General features: G+C 39.1%; 2 protein-coding genes across 12 annotated transcripts in view; one reads left to right on the top strand and one right to left on the bottom strand.

Annotated features, from left to right (window-relative positions):
* The window catches only part of DNTT (DNA nucleotidylexotransferase), a 164,871-nt gene that overhangs the window by 17,548 nt on the left and 134,806 nt on the right, over window positions 1-12,517 (top strand). For 3 of the 9 annotated variants that reach the window (XM_021400068.1, XM_021400067.1, XM_021400065.1), the window contains one exon: window positions 5,675-5,797. The exons of 5 other annotated variants lie outside the window; for them this stretch is intronic. The gene's annotated coding sequence lies outside the window, so the exon portion shown is untranslated. Of the gene's footprint in view, window positions 1-3,732; window positions 4,566-5,674; window positions 5,798-12,517 lie in introns of those variants that run through there. One more of the 9 variants, XM_021400070.1, reaches the window with a different exon arrangement.
* The window catches only part of BLNK (B-cell linker), a 98,780-nt gene that overhangs the window by 61,539 nt on the left and 24,724 nt on the right, over window positions 1-12,517 (bottom strand). For all 3 annotated transcript variants that reach the window (XM_021400057.1, XM_021400058.1, XM_021400059.1), the window contains one exon: window positions 2,830-2,876. In XM_021400057.1, the coding sequence (XP_021255732.1) occupies window positions 2,830-2,876 (47 nt within the window). The remainder of the gene's footprint in view (window positions 1-2,829; window positions 2,877-12,517) is intronic.

The raw sequence follows: 12,517 nt of genomic DNA, 5'->3' as shown, positions 1-12,517 counted from the left end.
TTAGATCTTCTGTGTCAGTTTTGCTGTACATAGTTATAAGCCCCAGCCTTAGCTGCACTGCTTATTGAAATGTTAAGGAAAGATGGCAGTCTGGAAAATACTGAAGTTCCAGACTCAAGATTCCAACACGAATTCGGGGCTGTTGAAAACATACCAACACATGTGAGCAGTTTGTTGTGCAACATTCGCAGTCAGATCCAGAGTGTATTTGGACCAATCTCTCATTGCTCTGCTGTCTCATTCCAAAGCAGAATCTTGTCAAGTGTGGAAAGAAATCTTCCATTATTGCTTTTCACTGGTAGGACACTAGTGGAGATTGGTCTCTGACAACTTCACTGCTGCACTGAGCACCTGCTCAGAAGCTGTCTGTGGCTTTCAGTGCTGAAGAGAATCAATTTACATTATGCTCTCATTAGGCTGTCAAAGCTGATTCTAATGGAGTTAACAGGATGTAATCAAAGGCTTTGTGAAAAGCCGGATGTGCAACAGTTTATTTCAGAGTACCAAAACTGATTTACTAGGAATACGCTCTTCCCAGAGAAAACATTTTCTTTTTTTTTCCCCTCCATTGTTTCATCCCTTTGGAAAATAGGTGTAATACTGACTAGTTGGAAAAGAGACATCATTGAGATGGTGGAGATATGTAGTGAAGGACTCAGGGAGTTATGTCTGTGTATGGTTGCACATTGATCCTGGTACATCTCTGGGTTCTCCTAACAGAATGTAGAACAACTGAATGTCTTAGTTCACAAAGTATTTATAGCCTTGTAGGCTCACAATCTTTTTTATGAAGAACATCAAGTTCTTAAGAACCTGAAGAAGAATATCAGATGTTGCATTAGTGAGAACTAAACTGGGAAATGGGAGCACTTCAGGACTTCTCTCTACTGAAATCCCATAAAGAATCTTTCATAACAGGTAGAGACCTGGACATTGACAGAAGAAAATACAGGATTTTGGTCTTACCTTATCTAGCAATTGTAATTTTCCTGTTTATCTGTCCGTTGTGTTTTGGTCAGTTGTGGAGAACCTGCTATATGAACAGACCTGTTGATCTGGCCTAGATGGATCTGTGCAGACCTTAAGCTAAAACATGCAAACTGTTTGCTTGCTGAAGACCAGCAATTTTTGCAGTAGCAAGTTGTAAGATGTAATAGCAACTTATCTAAGTGTGAAACAGATGGTGCTGGGGAATTGATACCCACATTATACGTTTTGGTTTATTACGTTGCACTGATCTGTGCTAGCCTTTTGTTTTATACTTGATAGCAGAATTCCTATTACAAAACATCTTTGTGATTCCTGTTTACAGTTTTGTAATTCAAAGCTTGAATGTGAAAATTAGTACAAGCACAGCTCTTGGTCTCAGTTCAATAGATTTCTGTGGGTTCCAATATTGTAGTAGTCATGGAACTCACAGAAACAGAGGTCACATCCTTGGTTAACTTTATATTCATCTTCTCTACGTTTCCTGTCAAAATGATGTCCCATTAGACTTAATTACTTCACCAGAAGCTCCTCTGGCATTTTCTTTATTCATCTAGTTAATTATTAAAACAAACCCAGAAGAGTATTAACTTATAGTCTCATCAAATTCTTATCAATAGGAATATGATTTTAATGGGTAAAAAAGCCTCCAAGTTCCTCCTGCTTCTTAGTAATAGAGTGGGACTTGAAAAAAAAAAATCTTACTTTTGTAAATAGGTTTAGTGTTTTCCCAGTAAGGAAAAGGTTGCTACATGGAGTAATGACAGTCATTAGGTGAAATAGAACAGTATGCTCCATATTAGACTGAACTCTTCCTGATTTCATTGCCTCGTTCAGAAAACACCCTGATATTACTTTCTATGCAGTAATACAAGAGAAATGATATACTTGAACCTTAAGGATATCCTTCTGAATGAACCTGATTAGTCCCATGCTACTGGAATGATCTCCTATCTGTTGTATCTGTGTTTGCTTACTCAGTATTTTATTAAAATGACAGGTGAAACTATAGGCTTGAAACTTTGCCTGTAATTATGGTAGTAGATGGAATGCATCATCCACATATATCACTCAATTGACGGAATCAACGAGTAGCAATAGCTTTTTGTTATTGGCATCTGCATCCAGTATTATTGGATTACTCAAACTTTTAAAATGTTATTACTGCAATTTTGAGCCAGCTAATATTAGAAACGCTATCCTGAACTGACAGCAGAGACTTCAGTGTTTTGGGGTTAGACCCTGATTTTTCTTAACTTTAACCTTGGAGCACAAAGGTATTTGTGAAAGCAGTTACTGTTTTGTTTCTGCTTTGTAATATGTGGCAATATATGATGCCCTCCTGTGCTACCCCAGTCATTCTGCTGGGCAGACTTTTACTTCTCGAAAGCCTTAGTCTTCAGAGATTTCAGTATAACATTTACATCCAGCCTTTCAAGTGCTCCGAATTGACATTCTGATTGCTTTCATTGGTATCTAAGCAGCAGATGAACCATTTCCGAAAAATTTACCCCACACACTGTGCATGAGAAGAGGTTACGTATTCCAGAAAAGGTTGAACTTGTACTTTTTTCTAATCTTAAGGTTATCTCTGTTTTGAGGATGACTATCACCCTGCAGCTAGTGCAGAAAAGACTTTTTTGTCAGCTGATCTGAACCACAGTTCTTGTAAACCTTCCAGGAACTTTATTCTAAGCAAGTTCCACTCCAATCAATTAAAGGCCTTCACATGAAGAGAAAGTTTCAATTCTCATTTTTCCCTATTTATTAGCAGGGAAACTGTCAAAGGGCAGCAGAGCATTAGTCACTTCACGGGGAAGCAGAAAAGAATGGGAAACTTACGGCTGATGCATTATTCTGAATCGGCTCAGCTCATAATCTGATAAATTCTGAAAAGAGAGAAAACAGATTTTGTATTTTAAATAAAGATAAACTTCATTGAGACTGCTACATTAAGTGAACTATATAATGTTTTAAAAAGAGAACTAAGCAAAGACCTAAAAAATAGTTTTCTGTTCTGTAGCTACATGTTTGTCTCATCTTGGTTAATGCTTAACAGTTTATTACTTACCTGTTCTAACATTTCTGGAAAGCAGATAGCACACAGTGTATTGCTAAACCGGAATTTAACCATGCATGTTGCAGACCAAATAATGCTGGTTAATGAATCATGCAAAAAGTGATAAGCAGGCAGCTCTGGACTCCTTCCAATTCCACTGCAGAGTTTCTCTGGGGGCTGTTACTGGGATCAGTGTAGCAGTGGTTGAGTGGACGGTGGCTTTGGCAGTGCTTGTACAGTCACCATTTGCTCTGTTCATGTGCTGGACTTCTGCATGACTCCTCAACAAAAAAAAAAAACCACCAAAAAAACCAAACTAAAAACGGGGATGAAAAATGAGAGCAGTTTTAGTGTGTTACCTTGGCATGTAAAGTGCTGAGTCAACACCCATTCCAGTGCTGAGCAAACTAACCCTGCTGCTGGAAGCAGTTTACCCAAAGCATTTCAATAGTTTGTGCAGCTCCAAACACTTCTTGTCTTCACATCTAAGAATCCAGGCACTGCTTTAAGGCAGAGGAAGTACTTCTGGCTAGTGCACACATTGCAGCTGAACTTCTTATGTCAGACCTTTAAGCTAGACTAAATTAAGGATATTTTTGCTGCTGATTTTCTATGGGTTTCAAATTTGTTTTAAATTCTCAGGATTGCACTTAGACCAAATGTGTGATTGCATGCTTTCAGTGTAGAAACCTTGTGCTAGCACTAAAATGCTCTCTTTTTCAGCATTTCAATGGAAAATATGACCATTTAATAGATGGAATTTTAAACCTCCTTCTCTTTTTGTGTCAGAAAGAGGAAATAGAGATTACTTTTGTTTTTTGTTGGCTGGAACTTCCTAGGCACAGCTAGAGAGAATAGGAAGCCATGAAAACTGATGGTTTCCAGCAACTTCAGTGATCCTGAATTTATGGTACTTTGATGTTAGCCCAGCTCTATCTCTTTTCCTGAATAATCCCAAATCATCCATCCCATTCTGAACTCTTTTGCCTGTTCTCTTATCATCTCATCAGCATGATAGATGAGTTTGCATTGGGTGTACAAAGTGAGAAACTAGCAACAGCAGGATAAGATGAGGAGATCAAGTGGAGAACATGCAGGATTTCAATAAAAATGCAGCTCCTCAGCCCGTACTTAAATTCAAGAAACTCTTTGCATTTGTTAAAGTTTTTTGATATATTTGTTGTGAAAATACACCATTTCAGACTCTAGAGAACCTCCTGCTTTTAGTACTTAGCCTGTAATTATAACATAACAAAAAGCAGCTGCATATCTACATGCAGAATGTATGATAATTAGCAGACGATCTAGCAGGTCTAGAAATCACCCAATTCCTGTGGAAATTTAAAGCTATATTGAGCCGACTGATTGCCACGCAGGCCCATCTGGGCTCATTCAGACTTCATCAGCTGATAATGAGTCACTAAATTGCCTCCGCAAATCAATGACCAGCAATAGTCAGGCCATTTCCACTCCTATTATTTCATCTTGTAAATAAGAGAAGGAAACTATCCTTTTTATGGTAAGGACTGAATTTTTGTTTTTTTCTTTGCGAATATCTAAACCTTTACCGCATGGTGATCGCAGCACTATTGCTTGCGTAACACTGGCTGTTCTTTCAAGCTGCTGTTCTCTAAAATCCAGAGAATTTGTAGGCAGTGTTCTGCTGTAGGTATTGCTTCCTGCATAGGCACAGGTTATCTTTGTAGTTAGATGAAGCACGTTTAAATATCAGTGAAGCAGAGTAGATGATGAAGCAATAGACTTGAACTTTCTTATGCTGGTGAATATTTTCTACAGAAAGCTTTAGGTTGATTCCTTCCCCTCTCCCTCTCACCCCTAAAGACATGCTATAGTAAGAAGATTAAGCTACTAATTCCTCTCAAGTCTGAGGAAATTGGTATCTACGGGTCTAGCTGAAAGCTGTCTTTTCTTATTTAGTAAGATCATCTATCTGTTTATTTATTCCCAGATTTTTTTTTCCCCAAAATTCTGATCTTGGAAAGAGTACAAAAGTATCTTGCATAATCAACATTCATGAAACTACATGGTAGCTTGTGGGAGGTGACTAATACTTCAGGTTTTAACTATTCATTGCTCCTGTTGTAGTTGCTTATAATATACACTGCCAGTGATTCATACTAATATGGATGAAATATGTTGCAAATGGATATATATGATACAGAAGAAGTTGAAGTAGTTGAAGTATTACTAATATGGATGAAATATGTTGCAAATGGATATATATGATACAGAAGAAGTTGAAGTAGTTGAAGTATTTTCTTTCCTGAAGGGATTTGAGTTGTGGTACGTACCCTGCAGTTTGTCCCTTTAGTTCCTTACTGTGTTTTCTTTCTAAATTATGTTAGAATACAATTTAACTGAGAAAGCATGTAAAAGTTATGTTCTTTTGAAATGTACTACTGACTTCCTATTTTCCGTTGGCTCTTTCATTCATCTGACATCAGCTTTTGTAGTAGGTCACTTACTTAACTCAGTAGCTTAGAGTAACCAAAACTCTCAGCTTGCAAATCAAGCCAACCAGGTTTGTTCACTAGATAATATCATGGAAGAGGAGAAATGTTGTCATGGTGCAAATGTTTCAGGCATGCCTCACTCCTTTACTTGCAGAGGCATGTCTTGGATGTGAGCCTGTGTTGCTGCAGTTGCTTGCCAGCATGGGTGCTCAGGAAGCAGAAACTTTGCATCAAAGCAGAGAATTAAAACTTCTGTGCAATCCAGAGCTGCGGAGTCGTAAGTAGATTCAATACATTTTTTTTTTGTTTGGAAAACTTTAAGAAGACTCATGAGTAATAAAACCCAACAGCATTTGGGATTCTTAACCTACCCATGTAGAACACAACGGAAGGAGCGCGTGCTCCCTCTAGTTGCTGGAAGTAGAAAAACCTTCTGTTCCCTGAGAAAGGCTTCGATAAGGCGTAAACGTGGCTGTTGGGTCATGGGACCTGATGCGGACTTGACTATTGCTTTGGGAATTTTTTTGCCGTGCTTTTGCAGTTCCTAAATTAGATTATGCTAGGGGATATTTTAAATAGAAGAATTGCTTCAAAAAGGCTTTTGGAGGAGGTTGTTGATGGAGTTGACTGTATGATACGGACTTTTCCACTATGTTTTGAAGTTCATTGACACGTATCTCTTTTCCCTTCCTTCTCAGTCCCTCCTTGTAGATATGTGCCTGTGTAAGATGATTGTGGCTGCATTTGCAAATAATGCCTTGAACAACCCAGGAGAGTCCTATAGGATCAGTAGGACTCTGAAAATATCATTTCTTATATGAATTAGAATGAGGGGATTCCCTTATTCCCTTGACTTTATGAAACAAACGAACAAAAAAACCCAACCTTGTGGCTGGGTAAGCTGCCAGTATTTGGGCAATAAAGCTGCGTGTAAGGTGCCAGACTTGTCATTAACTTCCAATTGTGCTGAGTTACATTCTGTAACATTGCTAGTTCTGGGCATTGATCTGTTCAGAGAACCTTGCTATAAAATGAGGTTGTTTCACTGTGTGTGTATATCTGCATTTGAATATGATATATTATAATAAATATGATTTCCTTCTAATTTTCTTTATTTTTGTGGTGGGGAGAGTACAGGCCCAGATTCATTTGCCGTGACGCAATTTCCTCTTGTTACAGCGAAGTAGAAGCACAATATTTTATAAAGGCTCTATGTTCAATATGAAGAAGCTCTTTATGTCAAGACTTGTTTATAGAATCGTTTAGTATGATGAAGACCTACTAGAAGCCAGGATTAGGAGGAATCTGTTCATTGAACAGCTACAATTTTTTGCCTTTGAGAGACAAATTTAGAGTATAAATATAAGTGATCCACATTCAGCCAGTAAATGAAAGTGAAAATCTGAACAGCCATAGAACCGTAATAAGGAATGTTAATGATATCCCCTATTAACTGGCATAGAAGATGATCTGTAAGTAGCCAGAGGAAATACAACATTTTTAGTAAAAAATGCACTTATGGAATAAGATCTCAGTCCTGTCCTCTAGAAACACAATCTAAGCTATAGAATTCTACCAGAGGGGTCTGGCAAAATCTGTCAGGGTTTCTCAAACTGAGAAAATAACCGGACAAATGTATAATGTAAATACCTGTACTCCTTTGGTCAAGGAAAACTGTGGAACACAGAGAAAAGAGCAGAAGGGAAAGTAGTACATAAGAGGTGGAATCCTTAAAATTAAGAATGCTGTAGTAAAGAAATATTTCTGACTACAGTAGAATTACTATTTTAAATGTATTTATTCATTTTAAAGTGTATAAAACTGACATCTAGTGGTAGCAGAAGCACTTTGTGTGCAAAGTGGCTTTATGAAAATACCAGTTTGTGTAGCATACTAACAGGTTGTGACTGTTGTAAGGAACTGCAGTTTCAGTAGGCACTTCTTTAGCCTACTTATAAATGATACCTGGTGTCTTGTCTTCAGTGAAATATTACTAAAAGAGAAGCGGCGCCATCTTGGTAAACAGTTTTGTTAAGAGAGGAAAGGCTTGGAAAGGATGTTAGGATTAAAATATTCCCATCCAAAAAGCTGAGGAGGAGAGTTAAAGGATCTCAGCAAGGTTGCCAAAGGACATTGTTTGGCAGCTCCCAGTTTTAGACTACTTTATTAGTAGAGTCGGTCTTCAGAGCAGTGGTGTTACTCAGAGGTGTAGGCTTCTCTGGGAAGAGGAGCAGGATGTCTTGGCGAAGTGCCAAGTCTCACGTGAATTCAGGCAAGATGCAAGGAGTCTGAATCAAGAAAGGATGTGGGCAGCTGCTTCTGTCATTCCCACTGAAGAAAAGAATGTGTTCATGTGCTGAAGTCTGTGCTTAAGTGTGTTTTTTTTCCTGAATCATAGCTGATAACCTCATTTCTCATTCATAATACTATTCAAACAGCATTTTTATTTTATATTTCTCTTGCTAAAACTCTGTATGATACCTACCCCAGTGAAGCTTTAATTTAGTTTTGCCTCCTGTGCTATTGTATGTACAATATAATACTAATAAACAGAACAAAGAAAAAAATTGTGCAAAAATGAAATACTAAGTACTATAAAATTGTGCTTCAGATGCCATCTCTATGGTTAAGGGATGGAATTTAAATTAAACTTTGACTATTCAAGTCTATCTAAACAAAAAATTTCTGGAGAAGGCTCAGTGAATACAGACACAGATTGTGCTTTACTGGAAGCATAATTAGAAGAGAGCAAAAATGAGTAAAAAATCATGGTTTATTTTTCCAAGGTTGACAAGTTGTGGCAAGAACTGTTAATTTTTTTTGCTGTAAATCTGTATTTTATGCTATTTTCAGTACATAATAAGTTTTGTAAATTCTTGAGGTGTATGTATCTGTATGTATATAACATAGCAAAATTCCACTGAAACAGATCTGTGCAGCTTCAGGTGAATCATGACAGGCTGCCTCTATCATTCCATCTCTGTTACTTTCAAAACACAATGAATCATATTTGTTGACAGCCAGTGCTGATACTCCACAATGAAACTGAAGTCACAGTTATGGATGTGGTATAAGAAACAGCTACTGTGATTTAAGAGAGGTGAGCCTACTGCTTGAACTAAAGCATAGATGATCAGCTGTCCTGTTAGTCACAGAGCTGCTCAGTAAGGACAAGATTAGTGAAGTCATGCCAGCCAGAGCTGGGTGATGTGCTTATCTATCCCAGCAGCTAATCCTGTACAGGTGCTTAACAGTGCTGATATTCTTCTGACCTTTCAGGTTTGTGTGTGGAAGAGGTTGTAATAACATGAGGCCAGCTGCAGTGTGAGGAGGCTTTGTCTGCCTTCACTGGGAGCCTGGGAGTCTCCTCACTGCTTGGATGCTGGTGGTCCTCCAGCAGTGAAAGCATAAGGATGAGTCATGCAAATATCACCAGAGTTGATACGTATGCTATTTCTAAGATTTCACAGTAGCCATCTCTGTGTTTGGCTTGAAGAAAACCTCACAGAGTACAAATGAAGTTACATTGGTAGGGAATATGCTCAGGAAAACCTTGGTGTAAATAGGACTGATGGAGATGGGCGCAGTGGATTTGGCAGCCACTGGGAACTGCTGCCGCTATCATTCTGTCTCTGCCTAAGGGCTGTGCTTAGAGCATTGTGGGAGCTTGAGATCTGGTTTTCTATCATGCTGGAAGGAACAGTAGAGCATTTGACATTTTTAGGACAAACTAACAGTATTACTTTAGCACCATTGGAGATCTATTTCGTAGCAATGCTGCTTTACCATTTTAAGTGAAAATCAAGTTGTTTCCCCTGACCCCAACACAGATGGTCTGATTAAACTTAATCTGCATTGAACCACTGCATTGTTTTGCCAGAACTCCAAGGCTGAGGAGTCTGCACTGCACATCTTGCTGCATTTATTTGACCGTTGAGATACCATAAACTTGTTTTTCCTTTGAGAGAGATTTTTGTGCAGCAGTACCTCAGTTAATCCCTATGGTTTATATTATTCTGAGGGAAAATATGCTCTTCAAGAGTACCTAAAGTGTATGCATTTACGCTTTTTTTTTTTGTGCTGAAAGAGCTCCAGTGAAGATTAAACTAGTCGATCCTTTATTCTTCTACATGTTAAGGGTAGCCGTTTCTGTAACTTATTTGGCTATGACCTAGCATTTCCAGCCCATTCTACACCCAGAACCTGCTAACTCACTTTTGGCTATCCAAGACTTTTTGAACATGTCTTATCAAATCTTGCATGCTGAATGAATAGTGTCCTCCCTGAGAGCTGGCTGCAGAGAACTGCCGTAGTCTAAGATAGTAATGTCTGATCTGCAATGCAAATCTTTTTAGTGTGTGAGATGGGAAAGTTCACGTTATTTTTCCTAGAACATAGAAGTTCCCATTAGTCTCAGGCTGTCTTGATGGAGAGATGAGTTTCCGAAGTTCTTCAACAAAAATTAAAAAAATTATAATGCCTTCCTCACTAACAGTGATGCTCTGTGTGTTGAGTTCTGTATTTGTATGTCTTTATTGAAAGGATACTTACTGGAACATGGAAAATAAAACCAGTTTCCAGTTCCCGTATTTTTACAGTAATGCATTGCTAAATGCTTAAGCAAATTAAGTGAGGTTTTAGTGTTTGAAAAGGGAAACAAATCCCACATATGGAAAAAACTACTATGACTGCTAGAATTTCAGCCTCAGCAAAAGCCTAATGTGGACTGCAAGATTAGGAAATCTGATTTTTATGTACATATATTCAGAGAATTCAGAACAGCCAGACTTCTTGCAGAATCATTTATCTCTAAAGGTGTTATATCAATTAAAATAAATTGTTTTGCAGAACTCAATTTCATCAGTGATTAAGAATGTACAAAAAAATAGGCGAAGTTGAATTGCTCTATTTTAATGTTTTTAATATAAGGTCAAAATCTCAAATGAAGCATATCAGTGCTACTGCTTTAGTGGTTTCAATGAATTTTATTTTTACTTTTTTGGGAAATTTGCAAGCACTCATTCTGATACAGAACAAAGGGGAAAATACTGAAATTCTGGAAGTTCAATTTTTGGCCAGCTCTAGGAATTAATGGCCTGGAGAATGCTTTTAGTCTGTAGTCAAAAAGCCACTGACTTGGGGTGTTCCAAGAAGCAGGACATGCTGCAGCAATGTTCTCAATGGGGTTCTGCTGAATGCAGAATTGGCACATTAGGAACTGACTAGGACTCCTTCCTTGGGAGCACTCTGAGCTGTCAACTGGTTTTGGACCCACTTTAATAATGGCATCTTGTAGAGTTTACACTGTTAACTTCTCTTAATAATCTTCCTTTCATCAAGATTGGGCAACATCTGAGGCCAGCTGCTGTCTGCAGCTCCTTTCCAATATCTGCATGCAAATGACTTGGGTCAAGTGGTGCCCTTTTGCACTGTCGTGAAAACAGTGGTCTACCTTGTACTGTTTCTTTCTAGCCCATCTTTTCCTGTTTAGATTATCTGCTTTTGCTACCTGGTATTTCCTGAACTTAGCAAACCCTTCTCCCACTGCTAGTCTACCAGTCTCCAGCTGAGACAATGGCAGTTCTTCCAGGAACCTCCTTGCCTCCAGCAGTCATGCTCCCGTAGATAACCTGCACAAGACTTATTTTAATTGTCTTGTATCCCAAAACACAACTGATACAGAGTCCTTTTGATGCTTGGCTCCTGATATCAACAAGCTGCTGCTGTCAAGGGAAGCCGCATGAGGCAGTGATACATCCCATTGCTCGCAGCTGCCAGAAAGCCCAGCCCTGCTTCTTTCCCTCTATCTCAACTTCTGGTTCAGAGATACACCTTCTACCCTGTGCTGGCTCTGGTGTTTCTCTGACCCTTCGGGGACTTGAATCAGCTGCAAGTTAAACAAAGGAATTGCCCTGAAAACTTCTGGCTGGGAAGAGAGGTGAGAGGGGAAATAAAAAAAATTGTCAATGGGAAGACCCACCGTGGCACAATATCTTCAGCTGTCTGGGTTTCTGTGAAATCAGGCACTGAAGCTGTGTTTTTAGTCACTATGAACCTCTTGGAGAAGTTCTCTGGACACCATTTCCTCTATTTCCCCCATGCTGTCACCAGCAGTTGTGTGGTGTACTGAATTAGGGAAGTGGTGTGGCTGAAATGTATCCCTACAGGGGGAAAAAACGGTTGCCCTCTTGGGTGTGAGGGAACATGGGAAAGGTGGAATGGGAAGCATTGCCCTGTAACCAGTTATGAATCTATTGCTTCAATTAATATAATTTGCTTACTGAGGAAGTGAAGGAAGATGAGCTGAACTGGGTGTGGTGGTGATATTTTCAGTATTTGAATATTGATCTGAAAAAAGGAAGTGTGCTACCCTGAAAAGATGGCAGAGGGTCAGTGTAAAGTGCTGTGTGCACTGTGCTGTGAAACAAGAGCTCTCACTCTTCTCTGGGATTAAGAGTTTCAATCATAGTCTCATGAGGGAGGCTGAAAATGACAACAGGAAATAGCATAGCAGAAATCAATTCTCAGGTCACTGATAGGTGAGACTGGCAGGGATCCTTGTTAGTAGGAAAAGTTAAGTCATAATCCTACTTAAAGGCTGCTGTACAGGACAAATAACTGACTGTGGAGAATTCACAGCTCTCTTGTCCAGTTGGAGGCAATGGGATCGATCCTGGAGAATCCTAGAAAGTGGGAGGCTTTGAGCCTTCAGCTTGCCTCTGCTGGCCGAGGGCCTGGGAACTGACCAGAAGTGCTCCCTGCTGACACCGCTTGCAGGAGCAGCTGCCTTCCGCTTTGCTGCATCTGGACACAAGTTATAATTATAACAAGAAGTGCTGGGAAAAAGCTGAGCCTGAAAAAACTCTACAGAAAATGTGAGACCCGTCTCACCACTCAGAGTAAATGCAGTAGAGGCAGTCAGCAATCTTAAAACTGCAATAGCAAGCATGAAAGCAAAACATTTGCATGAGAATAGCCTTGAAAGATCAAGAAAGAC

The sequence above is a fragment of the Numida meleagris genome, chromosome 5, assembly GCF_002078875.1.
Source record: "Numida meleagris isolate 19003 breed g44 Domestic line chromosome 5, NumMel1.0, whole genome shotgun sequence".
NCBI classification, from domain to species: Eukaryota; Metazoa; Chordata; class Aves; order Galliformes; family Numididae; genus Numida; species Numida meleagris.
This window is presented reverse-complemented; position numbering and strand designations above follow the sequence as displayed.